The 21100-nt window shown below is 47.9% G+C and overlaps 1 protein-coding gene across 1 annotated transcript; it reads right to left on the bottom strand.

Moving 5' to 3' along the window:
- Positions 1-345: 345 nt before the first annotated feature.
- CACTIN (cactin, spliceosome C complex subunit) lies at positions 346-16712 on the bottom strand. The gene is made up of 10 exons (XM_035120646.3): positions 16554-16712; positions 15080-15563; positions 14301-14396; positions 12672-12817; positions 8448-8610; positions 7220-7334; positions 5213-5405; positions 3435-3572; positions 2500-2768; positions 346-1601 (listed from the first exon to the last, which is right to left on the bottom strand). Exons 1-10 carry the CDS (start codon positions 16652-16654, stop codon positions 1111-1113), a joined length of 2196 nt encoding a protein of 731 aa, XP_034976537.3. The 5' UTR covers positions 16655-16712; the 3' UTR covers positions 346-1110.
- Positions 16713-21100: the final 4388 nt, after the last annotated feature.

The following is a 21100-nucleotide window of genomic DNA, read 5'->3' as shown; positions in this document are numbered from 1 at the left end:
TGGAACGCCCTCCCATCAGATGTCAAGGAGATAAACAGCTGTCTGTCTTGTAGAAGACACCTGAAGGGAGCCCTGTTTAGGGAAGTTTTTAATGTATTTTATCGTGTTTTTAATATTCTGTTGGGAGCTGCCCAGAGTGGCTGGGGAAACCAAACCAGAGGATTAAGAAGACAAGAAAGGGGAATAATCCCATCTTCCATTTGACAGCCCTTACCATCTGACAGGATCTGGGAGCCCAGCAACTCTCCTAACGGCAGATCCGCTGCTTTTGCCCCACTCAAAACCGGCTGCATCCCCAACCCTCCCAAAGACAGGCGTTTGCAAAAGACGGCAAAGGACAGCTCGAACCATCTAAAAAATTTATTGTGCCGGGGCAGCGCTCTTTGGAGAGAGCCGCTCGCGGAACGGTTATACAAAAGGGCGATTTGGCACAGCTAAGGAAATGTACACAAAGCCATCGCCCTCTGCTGCCTTGCTCCAGAAAATAACAAATATACGTAATCTATGCCTGGCAAAAGGAGCCGTTCGGTGTCGTAGGCAGGAATCTACGCAGAAAGAGTTGGGGGTTTGTTGTTTGTGTCTGCAAGGAGGAGGGGGAACATCTGCGGGGGGTGGCCGATTTTGGGGAAGGATGGGAGAGGCCAGGCACATCTCTGAGATGTTCTCAATCCATTGCCAGAAGGAGGATTCCCTACCACATGATGGGAGGATGACTCTGTTCGGAAGAGGAATTCCCCTCTGGGGTGCAGGGGTGTTTGTGCATCTTTTCAGGACTGGGAAATCCTATATCCCTTGCTACCACCAGAGAGACTCTTCCTGAGAGGGGAACGCCTCTTATGAGCAGAGACAGGGAGGGGGGGGAGGGGGCTCTGGAGACGTTGCTGGAATCCGGACGGTCAGGAATTGCCAGGGGCCGAAATCCAACAACATCTAGAGGGGGGTCGGCGGCCCCGCAAACCCTAAAAAAACCACGATGGGCAATCTCCCTGCTGTAGAGCAATCTGTAGAGCCCAGAAGTCGGAGGCCCTTTACGACATCTCAACGCAGCTGGTTCCGGTGTGGGGACGAGCCCCTTCGGCTGGCGGGGGTCACAGAGGAAGCCCCCCTCAATCACCGCCGGTACCGGTAGCGCTTGAAGTGGAACCACAGCTGGAAGATGCCGTTGGCGAACTGGCACCGGAAGCCGTGCCGGTGGGAATACTCCCACTCGCGGTTGACGATCTTGAAGGCGATGTCCTCGTAGGGCGGCCCGGCGTGGAAGCAGAGGGTGGCGAAGTCCTTGTTGTCCGGGCAGGCCTCCAGGAAGTACTCGGGCGTGGAGCGCTTGTTGATGAGGTCCGGGTAGAAGATGTTGAACTTGTAGCCCTGCACGATCTTGGGCGGCGGGTTGTCGAAGTCGTAGTGCGTCTGGTTGTACTTGTTCCACTCGAAGCCCGTGTGCACGCGGTTGAAGAAGCGCGGCTTGCGGGGCCGGTACTTGTCGGCCCACAGGTAGGCCTTGCCCGTCAGCGGCATCTCCACGCTGAACTGGGCCTCGTCCGCCCCCATCCCTTCCTTGGCGCGGCGGAAGAAAATGTCCTCGGCGCTCTCGCTGGCGTCGCCTGGGGAGGGGGAGAGGCAGAGAGGAGAGGGCAGCGGTGGGCGACCTTGGAGACTGGGTTCGCGAGGATTCGGGCGCCTGGCGTGGCAGCGGCTACACTTTGGAATTCCCTGCCTATGGATGTCGAGCGGGAAAGGGATGGGGGCCTGAGGAGAGGGTGTGGCTTAAGGGAAAGGGGTGTGGCCTTGAGAAAGGGGCATGTGGCCGGCAGAGAAGGGTGTGGTTTAAATAAAGGGGTGTGGCCTTGAGAAACAGGTGTGGGGCCTGCAGAGAGGGGGTGTGGTTTAAGGAACAGGGGTGTGGTTTAAATAAAGGTCCCAGGGATTGTTCTAGCAGTGAACGTTCCCTGACAATCGCAGAAGAGAGGCACCATGGCTCGGGCAGCACCCTAGAGCCCTTGCTGCAACCTGAGACAGGATACCAAGGGGAGGGATCAGGGCAAGTGTCCAGTGGGGAGATGCCTCGCCCTTTTAAGTCCATGCCTGACTTGAGACATTCCAAGGCGCAAAGGGAGGAGGGCCAGGAATCCCACGCTTATTATGCTGGGGGAGGAGCAGACGACAGGCATTGGGAGAATCTTCGCCAGACTGATCGGACGTGTCTTCTCGATACTGAATCACATTGTAAATATCGGGCAAAATAAAAGTCTTAAAGGCAGAATGGCTGTGGTGCTGGTTTCTCAGAAGTAGCCAAACAAGCACAAATGGGGTGTGGCCTCAAGCAAAGGGTGCTGGCTGCCGAGAGGGCGTGGCCTAAGGAAAGTGGGCGTGGCCTGAGACCTGAGGTTCTGCCTTCTGGACCGCAAGCTCCGCAGGGCAGTTGCCCCCCGCGGCGCCAAGCCAAGAGACGCCGCCCTTTGACACGACCCCAGAGCCCCCTCAGCCCCATTCCCCTCCTACCTGTGACCTGGAGCTGCTGTCGGCAGAGCAGCAGCCGTTGGCAGTCCTCGTCGGCCTCCACCACATGGGCGTCGAAGGGCAGCTCGTGGGACGTCAGCAAACGGGGGCTGTACTTGCCGGCGTCGTAGTCGTCCAGGCTCTGCTGGATGAGGTCCTCCTCCATAAGCACCGCCTCGCCGTCCCCCTCCGCCTTGACCTCCGATTCGGGCTCGGCCCCCCCGGGCTCAGCCGAAGAGGTGCTGGGCTGGGCGCTGTCCTCCGGCTCCAGCCTGCAGAAAGGCGGGGATAGGAAGGGAAGAGGGAAGTTGCCTCCCTTCTGCTCTGAGCTGTCTACCTGCTCCATCCAAGACCCTCCCTACCCGCAGACTGTCTGGCCAGAGTGGTGCATGCTCTGGTTATCTCCCGCTTGGATTACTGCCATGCGCTCTCCGTGGGGCTACCTTGGAAGGTGACCCAGAAACTGCAATTAATCCAAAATGCGGCAGCTAGACTGGGAGCAGCTGCCGAAACCATATAACACCAATCCTGAAAGACCTACATTGGCTCCCAGGACGTTTCCAAGCGCAATTCAAAGGGTTGGTGCTGACCGTGAAAGCCCTAAACTGCCTCAGCCCAGTAGACCCGAAGGAGCATCTCCACCTCCATCATCCAGCCCGGACACCGGGGTCCGCCTCCCAAGGGCCTCCTGGCGGTTCCCTCCCTGCGAGATGTGAGGTTACCGGGAACTAGGCAGAGGGCCTTCTCGGTGGTGGTGCCCACCCCGTGGAACGCCCTCCCGTCAGATGTCAAGGAAATAAACAACTACCTGACTTTTAGAAGACATCTGAAGGCAGCCCTGTTTAGGGAAGTGTTTAATGGGAGCAGCCGCCAGGACCATGTAATATTGGTCCCAAAAGACCTACATTGGTCCTGAAAGCCCCCCAAATCCAGCTCACCTGCTGCAGCTGCTGGAGGCCCCCGGGGGCGAGGACTCCTTCTTAATGATGGGGAAGAGGGGCTCGCTCTCGACTCCTTGTTCTTGCTTCAGCTTGTAGAGTTTTTGGCGGAGGACGTCCTGGTGGCGCTCTCTCAGCCTGAGAGAGAGGGAGAGGCAGAGATCGGAGAAGGAAGGGGGCCATCCATGAAGAACGCAAAACTACTCCAGCATCCTGTGGCTGGTCTGGTTGGAACAGTGGGAGGAATCAGATGGGGAGCCCCCAAGGGAAGGAAGCTCAGAGCCCAGGGTTTGGTGATGGGATGACAGCGAGGGGTCGGAGGGTGAAGACTGGGGAGAGGAGGTGTTGGAAGCAGAAGAGGCAACAGGGCTTAGTGAGTGGGGAGATTCTATGGCAGAGCAGTCCAGACTCAGAAGCAGAAGTGGAAGCAGGAGAGGAGGGAGGCCCAAAGGCAGAGAGGAGTCCGGCTGGGGAAGAGGCATAGGGGTCTCCCCCTCCTGCTGCAACCAGCTCCCCTTGTCTACCAGAACCAGAAGCGGCATGAAAAGGGCAGAGGGAAGGTTGGCTTCAAGCAGGCGCAGTCTCCGATTGCATGTGGAACACCCTGGAGAGGAGGGGACTTAAGATGGCTGTGAGGAGGCGGGGATTTTCAGTATTGGCAACTGATTTATGGGACAAGACCTACAGGGGACGAGCCGCTGTGTTCATTAGGCCTGACAGCCCACCAAGCCTGTGTGGATCATGCCCTTGCTAATAAAGAGTTAACCCCAACTTAGACAGGGCGATTTGTTGCCAGTTCCCTCCTCGTAACGGTTTAGGGTTTGTCCCATCAGCGGCGTAACAAAGGCACTTAAGAGCAAGCTGGAATTTGGGGCACGCACAAGCCCACCCCAACATGCAGCTCAGGACCCTCAGGCTCCCGGCCTAAAAGGGAAGAATGGATGGGGAAGGCGATGTGAGTTACTAGTCCTCATGTTTGTGAATAAAGGGAGCAGGGCCAAGAGGCAGAGAGGAGTCTGGCTGGTGAAGAGGCATGGGGGTCTCCCTCTCCTGCTGTGACCTGCTCCCCTCCCTCCCGCTCTCCCAGAACCAGGAGTGGCATGAAAAGGGCGGAGGAGAGATTAGGTTCACGCCGGCGCAGTCTCCGATTGCATGGGGAAAACCCTGGAGAGGAGGGCGCTTATAGGCTGTGGGGAAACCCATACCTTGGTTCTAAAATGCCTTGGTTCTCAAATAACTTGGAACCCAAACACTGCAAACCTGGAAGTAAGTGTTCCGGCTTGCAAACTTTTTTCAGAAGCCGAACATGCTGAGTTTTGAGTGTTACGCTTCTGTTTTGAGTGCCACACTTCCGTTTTGAGTGTTACGCTGAGGTCTGTCTGTTTTTGCTTTTTTTATTTTGCATTTTTGTTATTGCGGCTTTTTTTTGCTTTTGTAACTGTGCAACCCAGCTCAGCTACTGATGGATTGATCGCGTGACTGCAGTACATTGTTTATTGCTTTCGTTTTATGGATCGGTGGTCTCGTTAGATAGTAAAATCCATGTTCAATTGCTGTTTTAGGGGTTGTTTTTAAAAGTCTGGGACGGATTAATCTGTTTTGCCTTACTTTCCACGGGAAAGCGCACCTTGGCTTTGGAACGTTTTGGTTTTGGAACGGACTTCCGGAACGGATTGAGTTTGAGAACCAAAGTACCACTGTATTTTTTAAAAAGAAGTTAAGATCAGAAATTAGGCCGCCGTTGTGGGAAGGTGGTCCGATCAGGGTGACCCACTTACCTCGCCCGGGCCATGTAGGCTTTCAGCTGCTGCAGGAGGCTCTCCCAGTAGCCGATGTCCAGGTTGGGTCCCCCGGCCAGGATCTTGCCCTCAATTCCTTGGTAGATCACCTGCAACTGGTTGTAGGTCTTGCCCTTGAAGACAGACTGTACATCGGAGCTGACCGAAGCGTTAACCCCTTCCCGGCGCTCGCCTGCAGGATGTAGGAGGGGAAGGTTATGCCAACAGCAGGGGAGAGGGGGCCCAGGAACCTTGCCACCTCCCCGACCAAGGAGTTGGGTGCAGATTCTGAATTCCGCCTGATGTTGTTCCAACCCCCAAGTCTGCAGGTGCTATAAGAAAGCTGCAGATATTGTGCAGGACAGTGTGCAATGATCTCTTTCAGCTACTGCCCTCTGGAAGGAGGTATAGGGTCATAAAGACCAGGACTAGCCACCTGAGAAATAGCTTCTAGCCGAGAGCGATTTCGGTTTTGAATGCAGCGAAAGGCAGTCGGTGAGGGAGGGTCTGTATTCAGTCATGGGGCATCAGAGTTCTAGGGAGTAAATCAGGAGGGGTATTGGAGTTTTTAGGGGGTAATTATGCTGATGGTTGTGTAAGTATGATGTAGATCTTCAATTTCGTTGTCTGCCTGGGACAATGACAATAAAGATTATCGTATCGCATCGCATCGTATCATATCCTGAATTTCGCCTGATGTTGTTCCAACCCCCAAGTCGACCTGAAGAACTGTGGGCTCCCTATCCATTCATATACAAGCTCATTCAGTAAGACAGTAAGAGCTGTTCAGCAGTGGAATTTGCTGCCAAGGAGTGTGGTGGAGTCTCCTTCTTTGGAGGTCTTTAAGCGGAGGCTTGACAGGCATATGTCAAGAATGCTTTGATGGTGTTTCCTGCTTGGCAGGGGGTTGGACTGGATGGCCCTTGTGGTCTCTTCCAACTCCTATGATTCTATGATTCTCTCTTTCTATAAATATATTCTGAACTACATAATTGGAGGAACCCCTCTACGCAGAAGAGGCCCCTTTCCATTGTTTTTTACATTCCATGGTATTTCATGCACTGCAATTTGTTGTTATTGTATTGATTACAGATGAGTAATTCTTTATCGCATCGTATCGTATCGGTTGGTCTATAAGGTGCTACTGGAAGGATTTTTTGTTTGTTTGTTTGTTTTGATGACGTCAGACCAACACGGCTACCTACCTGTAACGGATTCTAATGGATTACTGAATATTGTATTACAGCGGTACCTTGGCAGTTGAATGGCTTGGCTCCAGAACAAATCGGCTCCCGAACGCCGCAAACCCGGAAGTGGGCGTTTTTTGGAAGCTCCTGCAGCCAATCGGAAGCCGCACTTTGGTTTCCGAACCGCTTCAGGAGTCAAACCGACTCCCGGAACAGATTAAGTTCGAGAACCAAGGCACCACTGTATTTGATAGAAGTTGTTTATTTTAAAGCCACACACAGAAAGAACAATGATATAGTTTTGAGTGCCTCGCTTGTAGTTCTATAACTCGTTTAATGTGTCAACACAAACGAAGTTATTGATATTGCAGTTGTTGTATAAGGGATTATTATTTTGATTGGAATGTAATTGAAATTAATTAGATTTTGGAACGCAGAAGTAACAAAAAATTGTCAAACCATCAAATCTAGCACATGGGGGGAGCCACCTAAATTATATAATTCGGCAATTGTATTATAATTTGGTATTGTTATGACGAGGCTATTATCGGATTGTAATTGAAGAATTAATACGAATTGCTATTAAAACCTACATCTTTACAATACTGTGCAAGTCGCTTGTAAAACTTATAGGACTTACATACTGAAAGGGAAAAGTTATTAAAATATATTAAGGTTAAATAAGAGCACTCTGCTGCTAATTCTAATTGTTTTAAAATGCTTGTACCATTCTTAATTGATAACATTACTGTTTCTTTTGTTACACACGTTTTTGTTCCACAAGCAAGGCAGGCCCTCCAATGCTTCAATTCACACCTACCTGGTCCCTTCCCAGAAGCCTCTAGTTTGCGGAGCTTGGCGATTTCATCCTCGGTGATGATGGTCATGTCTCTCCAGAAATCCACGTTTTTCCCTTGCTCCAGTTCCATGTAAACCTGGAAAACAGAGGGGGGAAACAGCTGAGGCTCTGGGCCAGGCATCCCCAAACTGCGGCCCTCCAGATGTTTTGGCCTACAACTCCCATGATCCCTAGCTAACAGGACCAGTGGTCGGGGAAGATGGGAATTGTAGTCCAAAACATCTGGAGGGCCGAAGTTTGGGGGTGCCTGCTCTGGACCCATAAAACATCACTCCTGTTTTATATTGTTTAGGGCGAGGGTGGTGGTGGGAGATATGCAAAAATCGGCACGCTGCGTGGGATCGCAGGGTTGCATGCCGCTTCGATTTCTACTGAACTTGAATCCATTAATTCCAGCGGGTCTGCTTGTGAGTAAAACTCAGCGGGAGATGGGGGGGGGGAATTCCTTGAAGCCTGGAGAACTTTCATTGAGAATTTAAAGAGCTACTATAGTGAGCTGAAAACGTGAGCAGGGCTATCCTCCACGAACTTGCCCCACCAACCCCCTCCTAAAGCCACAGAAGTCGGTAGCCCCCTTGGCTCCTGTGGCAGGGAGTTCCGCAGATTTAAAGATGTAATGGAAGGAGGCAGGGTCCCGGAGGACAGGCTCTATTGTCTGACACCTGGGAATTTCCGTCCGAATTATCCCCAGCCAAAGGACTTCTAAACCTACTTTTCGATTCATTATGGATCATTTCCCAATACAGTAGTATCTCTGGTCGCGAACGGGATCCCTTGCAGAGGCCCGTTCGCAACGCGAAAAGCCCGCAACCTGAAGCGCCGTATCTGTGCAAGTGCGCGGCGCAATTTGGCGCTTGTGCGCATGCATGAAGTGCGATTTAGCACTACTGTGCATGTGTGAGCGGCGAAACCGGGAAGTAACCCTTTCCGGTACTTCCGGGTGGCTGCGGGACGCAACCTGAAAAAATGTAACATGAAGCAAACGTAACATGACTATACTATATGACTATACTCTTTTACAGGTCCACCACATGTGAAGGAACGTTCCCTCATCCTTCTTGCATCTCCTTGCAAGGAGGGAGGGAGGACGGTGGCTTCCCCACAACGCGGACGGTCCGTTCTGGCAATTTGTAGGAAGAGGCGCCGCTCTCGGGGGGCAAGTAGACAGTGCCAAGTTTCCCAGCCCTACCTGAATGTCTTCCAGGAGATCTTCCATGTCCGAGACGGTGAGGCCATTCAGGAACGTGTACGGTTCGTGCATCTCTACCGCAAGGTCGTCGTCCTCGGCACTGATGTATTTGGCCAGGAGGTCGATGGGCTTGGCCCGCCCGTCCCGGATGCGAATCTTGGAGCTGCCGGGGGGACACGAAAGAGACGAGGTCAGGTTGAAGGAGGAGCTTTCCACTGCCCCACCACCGCCACCAAACGTACGAAAGCGAAACTCGAGCCGAAAAGGGTGGGGGGAGTCCCACATTTATTAAATATATGGGGCACCCTATTCCCAGAAATCTATCAGATTCGACCATCTAAAATCTACAACCCTGAAATTCAAAATCTACAACCCTGAAATTCAAATCTGAAACTTAAAGCAGTTCTTCCAAATTTTATTTTGATAAAAGTTTTCTATGTTCATACAGGGGTCAGTCTAAGCCTGCCAGAGAATCCACACTTTTACAATGCTCTTCAAGGTATTTGCTGTAAATGTCCCACTCTATAATAAAAGTATTATCTCTGATTTTTCCTGTCATCCTTGCTAATTCTGTATATTCCAGTAGTTTCACCTGGCAATCCAATTTAGTCAGTAGAGGCTTCTCCTTTCCATGTTTTTTGCTATTTAGATTCTTGTTGCCACTGCTGCATACATAAAGATCTTCCTCCAATTTTTTGGAATGTCTGTACCTATTATACCCCAGTAGAAAGGCTTCGGGTTGTTTTTTACAACAGAGATTTTAAACACCTTGGTTCTCAAACTTAATCCATTCTGGAAGTCCGTTCCAAAACCAAAGCGTTCCAAAAGCCTTTCCACAGAAAGTAATGCAAAATAAATAAATAATAATAATATATTATTATTATTATTATTATTATTATTATTATTATTATTATTATTAATACCCCGCCCATCTGGCTGGGTTTCCCCAGCCACTCTGGGCGGCTTCCAACCGAATATTAAAACAGTACAGCATTAAACATTAAAAACTTCCCTAAACAGGGCTGCCTTCAGTTGTCTTGGAGTTTATTATCCAGCGGAAAGGAGCAACCAAGCATACTAAGGTCCAAATTCTAGACTTTAAGAAAGCCAACTTCAGAAAACTTAGGGAAACGCTGAGTGAAATCCCATGGACAGTAATACTAAAAGGGAAGGGAGTTTATGATGGTTGGGAGTTTGTTAAAAGGGAGATATTAAAAGCACAACTTCAGGCAATACCAATGAGACGGAAACATGGAAGGTGCCTAAAGAAGCCAGGCTGGCTATCTAAAGAACTTTTGACTGAGTTAAGATTTAAAAGGGATATGTACAAAAAATGGAAAAGGGGGGAAATCTCCAGAGAGGAATTCAAACATATAGCCAGCACGTGTAGAGACAAAGTCAGAAAAGCTAAAGCACAGAATGAACTCAGGCTCGCTAGAGAGGTTAAAAGCAACAAAAAGGGCTTTTATGGGTATGTCCGTAGCAAAAGGAAAAACAAGGAAACAGTGGGGTCACTCAGAGGAGAAGATGGTGAAATGCAAACAGGGGACAGAGAAAGGGCAGAACTCCTCAATGCCTTCTTTGCCTCGGTCTTCTCCAAGAAAGAAAACAACGCCCGACCTGAAGAATATGGAGCAGATGATTCAGCAGGGGAAACACAGCCCAGAATAAGTAAGGAGGTAGTACAAGAATACTTGGCTAGTTTAGATGTATTCAAGTCTCCAGGGCCAGATGAACTACATCCAAGAGTATTAAAAGAACTGGCAGAGGTGATTTCAGAACCACTGGCAATAATCTTTGAAAATTCCTGGAGAACAGGCGAAGTTCCAGCAGACTGGAGGAGGGCAAATGTTGTCCCTATTTTCAAAAAGGGGAAAAGAGAGGACCCAAACAATTACCGCCCAGTCAGCCTGACATCAATACCAGGAAAGATTCTAGAGCAGATCATTAAGCAAACAGTCTGTGAGCACCTAGAAAGAAACTCTGTGATCACTAAAAGTAAGCATGGGTTCCTGAAAAATAAGTCATGTCAGACTAATCTGATCTCATTTTTTGACAGGATTACAGGCCTGGTAGATGAAGGGAACGCTGTGGATGTAGCCTATCTTGATTTCAGCAAGGCCTTTGACAAGGTGCCCCATGATATTCTTGTAAAGAAGCTGGTAAAATGTGGGCTAGACAATGCTACCATTCAGTGGATTTGTAACTGGCTTACTGACCGAACCCAAAGGGTGCTCATCAATGGCTCCTCCTCATCCTGGAGAGTAGTGACTAGTGGGGTGCCACAGGGTTCTGTCTTGGGCCCAGTCTTGTTCAACATCTTTATCAATGACTTGGATGATGGGCTTGAGGGCATCCTGAGCAAGTTTGCAGATGACACCAAATTGGGAGGGGTGGCTAACACCCCAGAGGACAGGATCACACTTCAGAATGACCTTAACAGATTAGACAACTGGGCCAAAGCAAACAAGATGAATTTTAACAAGGAGAAATGTAAAGTACTACACTTGGGCAAAAAAAATGAAAGGCACAAATACAGGATGGGAGACACCTGGCTTGAGAGCAGTACATGTGAAAAGGATCTAGGAGTCTTGGTAGACCACAAACTTGACATGAGTCAGCAGTGTGATGCAGCAGCTAAAAAAGCCAATGCAATTCTGGGCTGCATCAATAGGAGTATAGCATCTAGATCAAGGGAAGTAATAGTACCACTGTATTCTGCTCTGGTCAGACCTCACCTGGAGTACTGTGTCCAGTTCTGGGCACCACAGTTCAAGAAGGATACTGATAAGCTGGAACGTGTCCAGAAGAGGGCAACCAAAATGGTCAAAGGCCTGGAAACGATGCCTTATGAGGAACGGCTTAGGGAGCTGGGTATGTTTAGCCTGGAGAAGAGAAGGTTAAGGGGTGATATGATAACCATGTTCAAATATATAAAAGGATGTCATATAGAGGAGGGAGAAAGGTTGTTTTCTGCTGCTCCAGAGAAGCGGACACGGAGCAACGGATTCAAACTACAAGAAAGAAAATTCCACCTAAACATTAGGAAGAACTTCCTGACAGTAAGAGCTGTTCGGCAGTGGAATTTGCTGCCAAGGAGTGTGGTGGAGTCTCCTTCTTTGGAGGTCTTTAAGCAGAGGCTTGACAGCCATCTGTCAGGAATGCTTTGATGGTGTTTCCTGCTTGGCAGGGGGTTGGACTGGATGGCCCTTGTGGTCTCTTCCAACTCTATGATTCTATGATTCTATGTCTTCTAAAAGTAAAATAGTTACTTATTGCCTTGACATCTGCTGGGAGGGCGTTCCACAGGATGGGTGCGACTACCAAGAAGGCCCTCGGTCTGGTTCCCTGTAACCTCACTTCTCGCAATGAGGGAACCGCCAGAAGGCCCTCGGTGCTGGATCTCAGTGTCCGGGCTGAATGATGGGGGTGGAGACGCTCCTTCAGATATACAGGACCGAGGCCGTTTAGGGCTTTAAAGATCAGTACCAACACTTTGAATTCTGCTCGGAAACATACTGGGAGCCAGTGTAGATCTCTCAGGACCGGTGTTATGTGGTCCCGGCGGCCACTCCCAGTCACTAGTCTAGCTGCCGCATTCTGGATTAATTGCAGTTTCCGGGTCACCTTCAAAGGTAGCCCCACGTAGAGCGCATTGCAGTAGTCCAAGCGGGAGATAACTGGATTATGGATTAATCTGTTCCAGACGTCCAGACTTTTAAAAACAACCCCTAAAACAGCAATTTAACATGAATTTTGCTCTCTAACGAGACCATCGGTCCATAAAATGAAAGCAATAAACGATGTACCACAGTCACAAAATCAATCCATCTGTAGCTGAACTGGGTTCCACACAGTGACAAAAACAAAAAGTGCCACAAAAACCGAAACGCAAAATAAATAGCAAAAACAGACAGAACTCAGCGTAACACTCAAATCGGAAGCGTCACACTCAAAACAGGGCACGTTTGGCTTCCGAAAAGAGTTCGCAAACCGGAACACTTCCTTCTGGGTTTGCAGCCTTTGGGTCCCAAGTTGTTTGAGTACCAGGGCGTTTGAGAACCAAGGCACCACTATCAATAAAAATAACTGGCATAATAAAACCACATGTGCTCTTTGCTCACGGGCTGGACCAACCTTTCCCACAGGAACCCACAATCCTTGGAGTCTCCCAGCCCCCAGCATTCCTGACACCCCCCACCCTTTCTGGCTCCCCTCGCTCACCGCAGCTTCGCCTGCTGCAGGTGGAAGTTGTCTTCTTGCTCCTCCCACGTCTTGAAATGCTCGGCCTCCTTTTCCCGCTGGAGCATTTCCAGCTCCTGCTCGCGCATGGCTTTCTCGCGCTCCCGCTCCAAGCGCAACTGTTTCACCTGGAAAGAGAGACACAGAACGAGGGGCGTTCGGATTATTCAAGTTACAGGGAACCAGGCGGAGGGCCTTGTCGGTGGTGGCGCCCACCCTGTGGGACGCCCTCCCACCAGATGTCAAAGAGAAAAACAGCTGCCAGACTTTTAGAAGGCACCTGAAGGCAGCCCTGTTTAGGGAAGCTTTTAATGTTGAGGAATTATACCAGAAAGATATGGAGGTCTCGTACACCCCAGGTAGTGTGGTTGCTGACCTAGAGCCAGACATCTTGGAGAGTGAAGTCAAATGGGCCTTAGAAAGCACTGCTAATAACAAGGCCAGTGGAAGTGATGATATTCCAGCTGAACTATTTAAAATATTAAAAGATGGTGCTGTTAAGGTGCTACACCCAATATGCCAGCAAGTTTGGAAAACTCAGCAATGGCCAGAGGATTGGAGAAGATCAGTCTACATCCCAATTCCAAAGAAGGGCAGTGCCAAAGAATGCTCCAACTACTGCACAATTGCGCTCATTTCACACGCTAGCAAGGTTATGCTTAAAATTCTACAAGGCAGGCTTAGGCAGTATGTGGACCGAGAACTCCCAGAAGTGCAAGCTGGATTTCGAAGGGGCAGAGGAACCAGAGACCAAATAGCAAACATGCGCTGGATTATGGAGAAAGCTAGAGAGTTCCAGAAAAACGTCTACTTCTGCTTCATTGACTATGCAAAAGCCTTTGACTGTGTCGACCACAGCAAACTATGGCAAGTTCTTAAAGAAATGGGAGTGCCTGATCACCTCATCTGTCTCCTGAGAAATCTCTATGTGGGATAAGAAGCTACAGTTAGAACTGGATATGGAATAACTGATTGGTTCAAAATTGGGAAAGGAGTACGACAAGGCTGTATATTGTCTCCCTGCTTATTTAACTTATATACAGAATTCATCATGCGAAAGGCTGGACTGGATGAATCCCAAGACGGAATTAAGATTGCCGGAAGAAATATCAACAACCTCAGATATGCTGATGACACAACCTTGATGGCAGAAAGTGAGGAGGAATTAAAGAACCTTTTAATGAGGGTGAAAGAGGAGAGAGCAAAATATTGTCTGAAGCTCAACATCAAAAAAACCAACGAGCTGTACCCAAAGCAGCCCTGCGGCAAACACTCAAAATACAGAGCGCTGGATATACAAATATGCAAAATGCAGAACACGCCCGTAAATTCAAAACCGACCAAAACAGAATTGGCGATTTGGCACACAAAGAATAAATTCGGTATCAACAAAAAACTGATCTAGGTTTAAGTGCATACGTACAAAGCAAAAACGAGAGTTAACTGCCCACAAAGGACTTAAATCCAAGTTCAGAGGAGAGGGGCAGATTCAGCAGGCAATCAAAATCTGAATTACCGGTAAATTCCCCGGGGCTTCATCTCTAAGGCAAAAGCACTCTGCACATGCCCAGAGATACCCTCCCCCAGCTCACTGCTACTTTTGACTCTTACCTTCTGAAGCTCCAGTCGGTTTTCCTCCTGGATCCGTTTGTTCCGGTCTTTTAACTCCTTCTCCTCCAAGTGGCCGATCCCCTTCTTCTCCAGAGCCTGAGAAGACAAATAAAATCGAGACAGAGAGAAAAACGTTTAACATTCAAAGGAGGCGTTCTCTTCCCAAGAGGAATGCCTCTTCTTAGATCAGGAACGAGAAACCTGAACCCCTCCAGAAACTTCTGGACTCAGAAGGGAAGCTTTTTAGCCCGAGGCGCCTTTTACCCCTTGGTGCTGATGGGAGCCAATGTGAGTGGAAGGAGCTGAGTCGGTCACCGAGGACGGCTATAATGTTAAATAAATCTAGTAGTTAAATAAATTGTTCAAATTGCTGTTAAGGAAATTGTCGTTTTTCTCCTTCCGATAAAGCACAGCAGAAAAATTGTCCGAATACAAACAGCCAACTTCATAAACTTCACCATCATTTCATAATTATCCGTCTTACGTATTTCTTAATAGCACAACCAAATCGGTCATTTTTGACAGAACCGCAGAAACGACTGTGAAACTTTATTAGTCAAAAAAATGAAACCTTCACCTGGTCGTGAATGTTAAGATGGTACCAGCAAGAATGAACCTGTCTGTTAAAAAAAGAGATTTAAATCTAGCCTTACGGACGAGTGATTTAAATTGTGATTTCAATCGATTCAATTTACTGTAAATCAAATCTACCGCTTCCGAATTGGCCTCTTGGCTACCGTTCCAACATCCCGGGTTGCCGACCGTGGTCCGAAACTCACCTTGCTCCAGATGAAGGCTCCTAGCAGGTTGTTGTCCCCAAAGGGGTTGTCCGTGTTGGTGTACCCCATGTATTCTTCCCCCCAGCCCATCTTCTCCCGCTTCTTGCGCTCCTTCGCTTCCTTCTTGGCCAGCCGCCGCGCCCGCTTCTCCTCCGGGGTCTCCAGCGCCTTGACCATCTCCTTCTGCTTCTTCTTGTCGTCTTTCAGCTGCAGCCTCTCCTGGAGGCTCAGCTCCTCGCCCAGGCCCCCCCGAGAGCTCTGCGAGCGGGACGGCGAAGGCGATGTCACGGAGGACACAGAGGATCGGGACCCTGAGCGCTTCCGGGTCCTCTTCCCCCTCCTCTCGCTGCTGCGCCCTCGCCTCTCCGGGGAGGAATCCGAGCTCGGGGAGCGGCCGCGAGAGCGTCGCTTCTTGTGCCTCTTCCCGTGGCGGTCCTCACTTTTCTCTTTCTTCTTCTGCCACTTCTGGCTCTCTTCCTCCGAGCTAAGGAGAGAGAGAAATTTTGATTTGAGAGTGAAAGAGAGGTGCAGGACTCCGGCCAGAGGTAGCCCCTGAGGGTTGGAGGGAAAAGGGGGCAGAGGAATGAGTAGAAAACTGATGATCATCTTCCAAAGCAACTACTCTATTCCAAACTTAAAAATGGAAAGTGTAATGCTGGTGGTCAACAAAAGAGGTTCAAAGACTCTCTCAAGGCAAATCTTTAAAAATGTAGTTTAAACACCGACAACTGGGAAATACTGGACTGCGAGCGCTCCAGTTGGAGAACAGCCTTTGCCAAAGGTGTCCTGGGTTTTGAAGACACTCGAACTCAGGACGCAAGGGAGAAAGGTGCTAAGAGGAAGGCACGCTTGGCAAACCCTCACAGGGATCAACTCCCGCCCGGAAACCTATGTCCCCACTGTGGAAGGACGTGTGGATCCAGAATTGGCCTCCACAGTCACAGACTCACTGTTAAAACCGTGTTTATGGAAGACAATCTTACTCAGCTACGAGGGATCTCCGAAGAAGAAGGACAAGGAGGAGGGGGGGTTGGACTAGATGACCCATGGGGTCCCTTCCGATTCAACGGTAACGCTGGGAACCGCACGTGAGGAGAGTTGCCGTTCCCCAAGCGGTTCTTGCTTGTCGGCTCCCCTCGGGGGCACCTGCTGGGATGCTGGACTATGATGGTTCCCACCCCCCTTTTGGCCTGAACCAGCTGCAGGGCACTTTTGACATGCTCAGGAGCGCTCTTCCCACCTTACCATTTGCCCCCTGAGCCAAAGGCACACTGAACCCTAGCAGGAGAAGCAGCTTTTCGGGTCTTAAGCCCCTTCCCCCCTCCTCCCCGCTTAACATCCTCGCCATAGGGGGAAAGAATCGCCTATAGAAGCCTATAAAGGAGAGGGGAACAACCACTCTATCCCGGGCAAACTCTATGGTCCGGAGACTCTATGATCCCCAGGGCCGCGCCCCGCCAGACTCCCCCCTCACCTTCCATCCCGCTCTCTCCTCCTCCTTCTCTTCTCCCGTTCCTCGGATCTGGACCGGCTTCTCCTCCGGCGCCGTTCCCTAGACCGGGACCTGGAGCCCATGGCCAGCCACTCTAGGCCTGCCTCCTCTACTCTCGGCGCTTCCGGTCTGTTTGAGGGCGGGCGCAGGGAGCGGGGCCCTTCTTCAGCGGCGTCGCGCGTTATGGGCTGCCTTCTGCTGCGCCTGAGCAGGGAAGCGAAATCTGCTTCCCATCTAACAATTCACGCCCACCCCACCCTTAAAAAAACAACACCTGACGTGCCCTTGTGGAGGCTGCTTAGGGGTCGCGTGCGGCGAGGGTGGGGGTGGGGTTTAATTTTCAGGCACTAGAGTAGACAGAGCACTCCCTAGGCTGAAACCCAGCGCTGTTCCATGCAAGTTGGCCTACCTTGCAGGGGTGTTTTAAGTGATATCTGCAACCTAAAATAAATGGTGTTTTCTGGGCATGGCTTGACCTTGATCACATCCCTGCCTCAAGCCAGCACTGTATAATAACTAATAATCAATCATCAATTAATTAATTAATAATATATTTGCACTCCGCCCAACTTAATAATTAATAGTAATAATATATTTGTACCTCACCCATCTGACTGGTTTCCCACAGCCATATATATATATATATATATATATATATATATATATATATATATATATATAACATACATCTAAAAACATATAAAGGCAAAACTCGGAAAATTAGAATATCGTCGAAAAGTGCATTTATTTCAGTAATGCAACTTATTATTATTATTTTCTTTTAATTTTTACAAATGCTTTCTTTTGGAAATTCCACAGTAATAAAACAAATAGTTACACTAATACAAAAATAAACATCGCTATTACATTTCATCAATTACATTCCATTTATAATTGACCCGCCTAACGACAAATAATTACAATTACAATAAATAAAGGCTTGACATATCTTGCTTTGCATGTCATGCATCTATCTCATATATTGGTTTCACCTTTTAAGTTGCATTACTGAAATAAATGCACTTTTCGACGATATTCTAATTTTCCAAATTTCACCTGTACACACACACACACAATAACGAAACTTTTAAAAACAATTGGGAAAATTTATAATTTATTTAGCAGAGCACTGCAAGCAAATGAAAACATTAGCAGGATTTTAATCTCCCTTGTAATGTAACAATTATTATGGACAAAATGGAGTTGATACAAAATATAAAACTATGAAATAATACGCAGTTTTAAATGCTGACAAATTAGGATCCATGAAGGGGGTGGGTGGGGGCAGTCTTGAGATTCAGAGTAACCTCTTTCTATGGATATACGCTTCGATTGTTTGAATGTTATATTTGTAAAATCAAATAAAAATGATTCCATTAAAAACAAAAACAAAAAACATATCAAAACTGGAAACTGGGGGGGGGGGGTAACAAGAGGCCAAAACAAAAACGATAACTTCTGCGCAGTGTGGGGCGATTTTATTAACCACACAGGTAGTGAAGCTATAAAAAATAATTTTTGGCAAAACATTCATCTTTATAACTGAAATACGGCCAAACCACGACAATTTCAAACTTGTCCAAATATCTAAATCTCTTTTAATTTCATTCCACACTTTATCATAATCATCTTTATATATATATATTTTTTTTTTTGCTGTCATATTTACACCCAAATATTGTTGAGCTTTCCTTGGCAAAATCTAACAAACAAACAAAAGTTTTCAAGCTCCTTTTTAAAGGAAATTTGCCCCCAAAATCAGCACTTCCGATATGGGCTGCTATGCGACCGGGCATTTGGGACTGATCTGTAAATGTAACGGTTATTTGTAAAACTGATTTTTTTAAAAAGGATACGACATTAAATGCCGGTTTAATTGAATCTATTATTATTATTGTTATTAATTTTATTATTTGTACCCCACCCATCAGGGGACGTTCTGTGCCAATTGCAGAAAGGGGGCTTCTGTCACGCTGAGAAAACACACATTCTCGCGTGTTCTGCCTGGATTCCGTGCCTCCCCGAACTGGGCAGGCATAAAAATGAAAATTTGTTCCGTGCCAGAAGCTTCTGAGTTTGCAATCATAATTCCGAGCCTCAGACAAAAGGTGGTTTGGGTTGCTATTTCTGCCGCTGATGTTCTCTCCTTCCCTCCTGGGGTGCCGATGTTGCCTTTGGAGAGCCAAGCAGAACCGCAGGATGTGCTTTTGGGTTCTGTGTTACCCAGACGCCCCTTTAGCCAGGGCGAAACCGACACCGCTTGGCTGAGAATCCCAAACCTTGCGGGATGGGAAGCAGCCCAGTTCAAATCCTGGATCGTGCCACCAGGATCCCCTGGGATCCAGCATTCCTGGGTCTGGAGGCAGCTGGTCTGACACACCGGGGGAACTCATGGGGGCAAGGGGAGGAGGAGGAGGGTTTGTGAAGCATTACAGAGCTAGAGTGCTCCTAGACATGGAGGGGAATCACCATGGCTATTTCATAGAATCATAGAATCATAGGAGTTGGAAGAGACCACAAGGGCCATCCAGACCAACCCCCTGCCAAGTAGGAAACACCATCAAAGCATTCTTGACATATGCCTGTCAAGCCTCTGCTTAAAGACCTCCAAAGAAGGAGACTCCACCACACTCCTTGGCAGCAAATTCCACTGCCGAACAGCTCTTACTGCCAGGAAGTTCTTCCTAATGTTTAGGTGGAATCTTCTTTCTTGTAGCTTGAATCCATTGCTCCGTGTCCGCTTCTCTGGAGCAGCAGAAAACAACCTTTCTCCCTCCTCTATATGAAATCCTTTTATATATTTGAACATGGTTATCATATCACCCCTTAACCTTCTCTTCTCCAGGCTAAACATACCCAGCTCCCTAAGCCGTTCCTCATAAGGCATCGTTTCCAGGCCTTTGACCATTTTGGTTGCCCTCTTCTGGACACGTTCCAGCTTGTCAGTATCCTTCTTGAACTGTGGTGCCCAGAACTGGACACAGTACTCCAGGTGAGGTCTGACCAGAGCAGGAGACAGTGGTACTATTACTTCCCTTGATCTAGATGCTATACTCCTATTGATGCAGCCCAGAATTGCATTGGCTTTTTAGCTGCTGCATGTCATTTCATATTTTCCCAGGAATGGGGTTGCAGAAATTTATATATAGGTGGAAGTGGTACTGGCTGCTGTTTTACTCTGGTATTCCTGGCTGCTGTCCTTGTTTATTTGTTTTTGTCCAAGGGAGCCCACAGATTTCTCCGTTAACAATGGCAAACCAGGGCTGGATTTAAGTTTGATGGGGCCCTAAGCCAGGTACAGGCAAACTCCGGCCCTCCAGATGTTTTGGGACTACAATTCCCATCATCCCTAGCTAACATCCAAACATCTGGAGGGCCGGAGATTGCCTATGCCTGCCCTAAGCTACTGAAGGTAACGGGGCCCTTTATATGTCTGGCTGTCCTTCGTCAACAACAAATTGTCCCTTTTGTCATGTTGGGTATATGCTATATGGTCATTGATGGACCTAATAGGTATCTCAAGCCTTTTGCACATGCAGAATGCAGGCACCGTATATACAGGTGAAACTCGGAAAATTAGAATATTGTCGAAAAGTGCATTTATTTCAGTAATGTAACTTAAAAGGTGAAACCAATATATGATATAAATGCGTGACATGCAAAGCAAGATATGCCAAGCCTTTATTTGTTGTAATTGTGATTATTTGTCATTAGGCAGGTCTATTATAAATGGAATCTAATTAATGAAATGTAATAGCGATGTTTATTTTTGTATGATTGTAACTATTTGTTTTATTACTGTGGAGTTTCCAAAAGAAAGCATTTGTAAAAATTAAAATATTTTTTTTTTAAAAAAATGCATTACTGAAATAAATGCACTTTTTGACGATATTCTACTTTTCCAAGTTAAACCTGTATAGAAATGAGCAAACCAGTGATATTTAAGGGAGCAGACTAGCAGGCGGGGCCCATGACTTACATCCTAGGAGCCTATACAACACAAAACACTGTTGCTGTATTTAGGTTTTATTTTATTTGTTTTTTTATCTTATATTTTGGAAATGTACATCCCGTTTATTTTTCCTTTAATTTTTTTTGGGGGGGTCCCCCAAGAGAGTGGGGCCCTAAGCTATACCTTGTTTAGCTTTTACATAAATCTGTCACTGGACATAACTACAAAAGTCACTATTACAATTAATTAGGGGGGGAAATGCTTTGCTGCCCTAAAAAAAGAAGATGAGAACAGAAGAAGGAATTTGAGCAATTTTCTTTCAAGCCCCATTCTTCTTCAACATCTGGAGAGCTTCTGAAAACAAAACGCCCCTGTTCGAAACTCTTGGCTTGTCATCTACAAGCTCCTCGAGACGTGTCATTATTCATCTTTATTATACAAATATTGGGATGATTTAAAAGCCCGGAGGATCTTGAAAACAAATTGCTGCTGGATTTGCCCCGTGCCAGCCTTGCGGTTGGGAATGATCTGCCCCAAGAGAGGGTTACGGAGCCGGCGGGCTGATTTTTTTTCCACG

Source organism: Zootoca vivipara, chromosome 6 (genome assembly GCF_965207765.1).
Source record: "Zootoca vivipara chromosome 6, rZooViv2.hap1.1, whole genome shotgun sequence".
Classification (NCBI taxonomy): Eukaryota; Metazoa; Chordata; class Lepidosauria; order Squamata; family Lacertidae; genus Zootoca; species Zootoca vivipara.
This window is presented reverse-complemented; position numbering and strand designations above follow the sequence as displayed.

Excerpts from the sequence above, each read along its gene's own strand:
- CACTIN (XM_035120646.3), bottom strand. The coding sequence starts at position 16,654 with ATGGGCTCCAGGTCCCGGTCTAGGGAACGGCGCCGGAGGAGAAGCCGG. Across the intron at positions 14,397-15,079 it reads GAGCCTTCATCTGGAGCAAG|GCTCTGGAGAAGAAGGGGAT; the intron begins GTGAGTTTCGGA and ends TTGTCTTCTCAG. Across the intron at positions 1,602-2,499 it reads ACAGCAGCTCCAGGTCACAG|GCGACGCCAGCGAGAGCGCC; the intron begins GTAGGAGGGGAA and ends CCCCCTCCCCAG.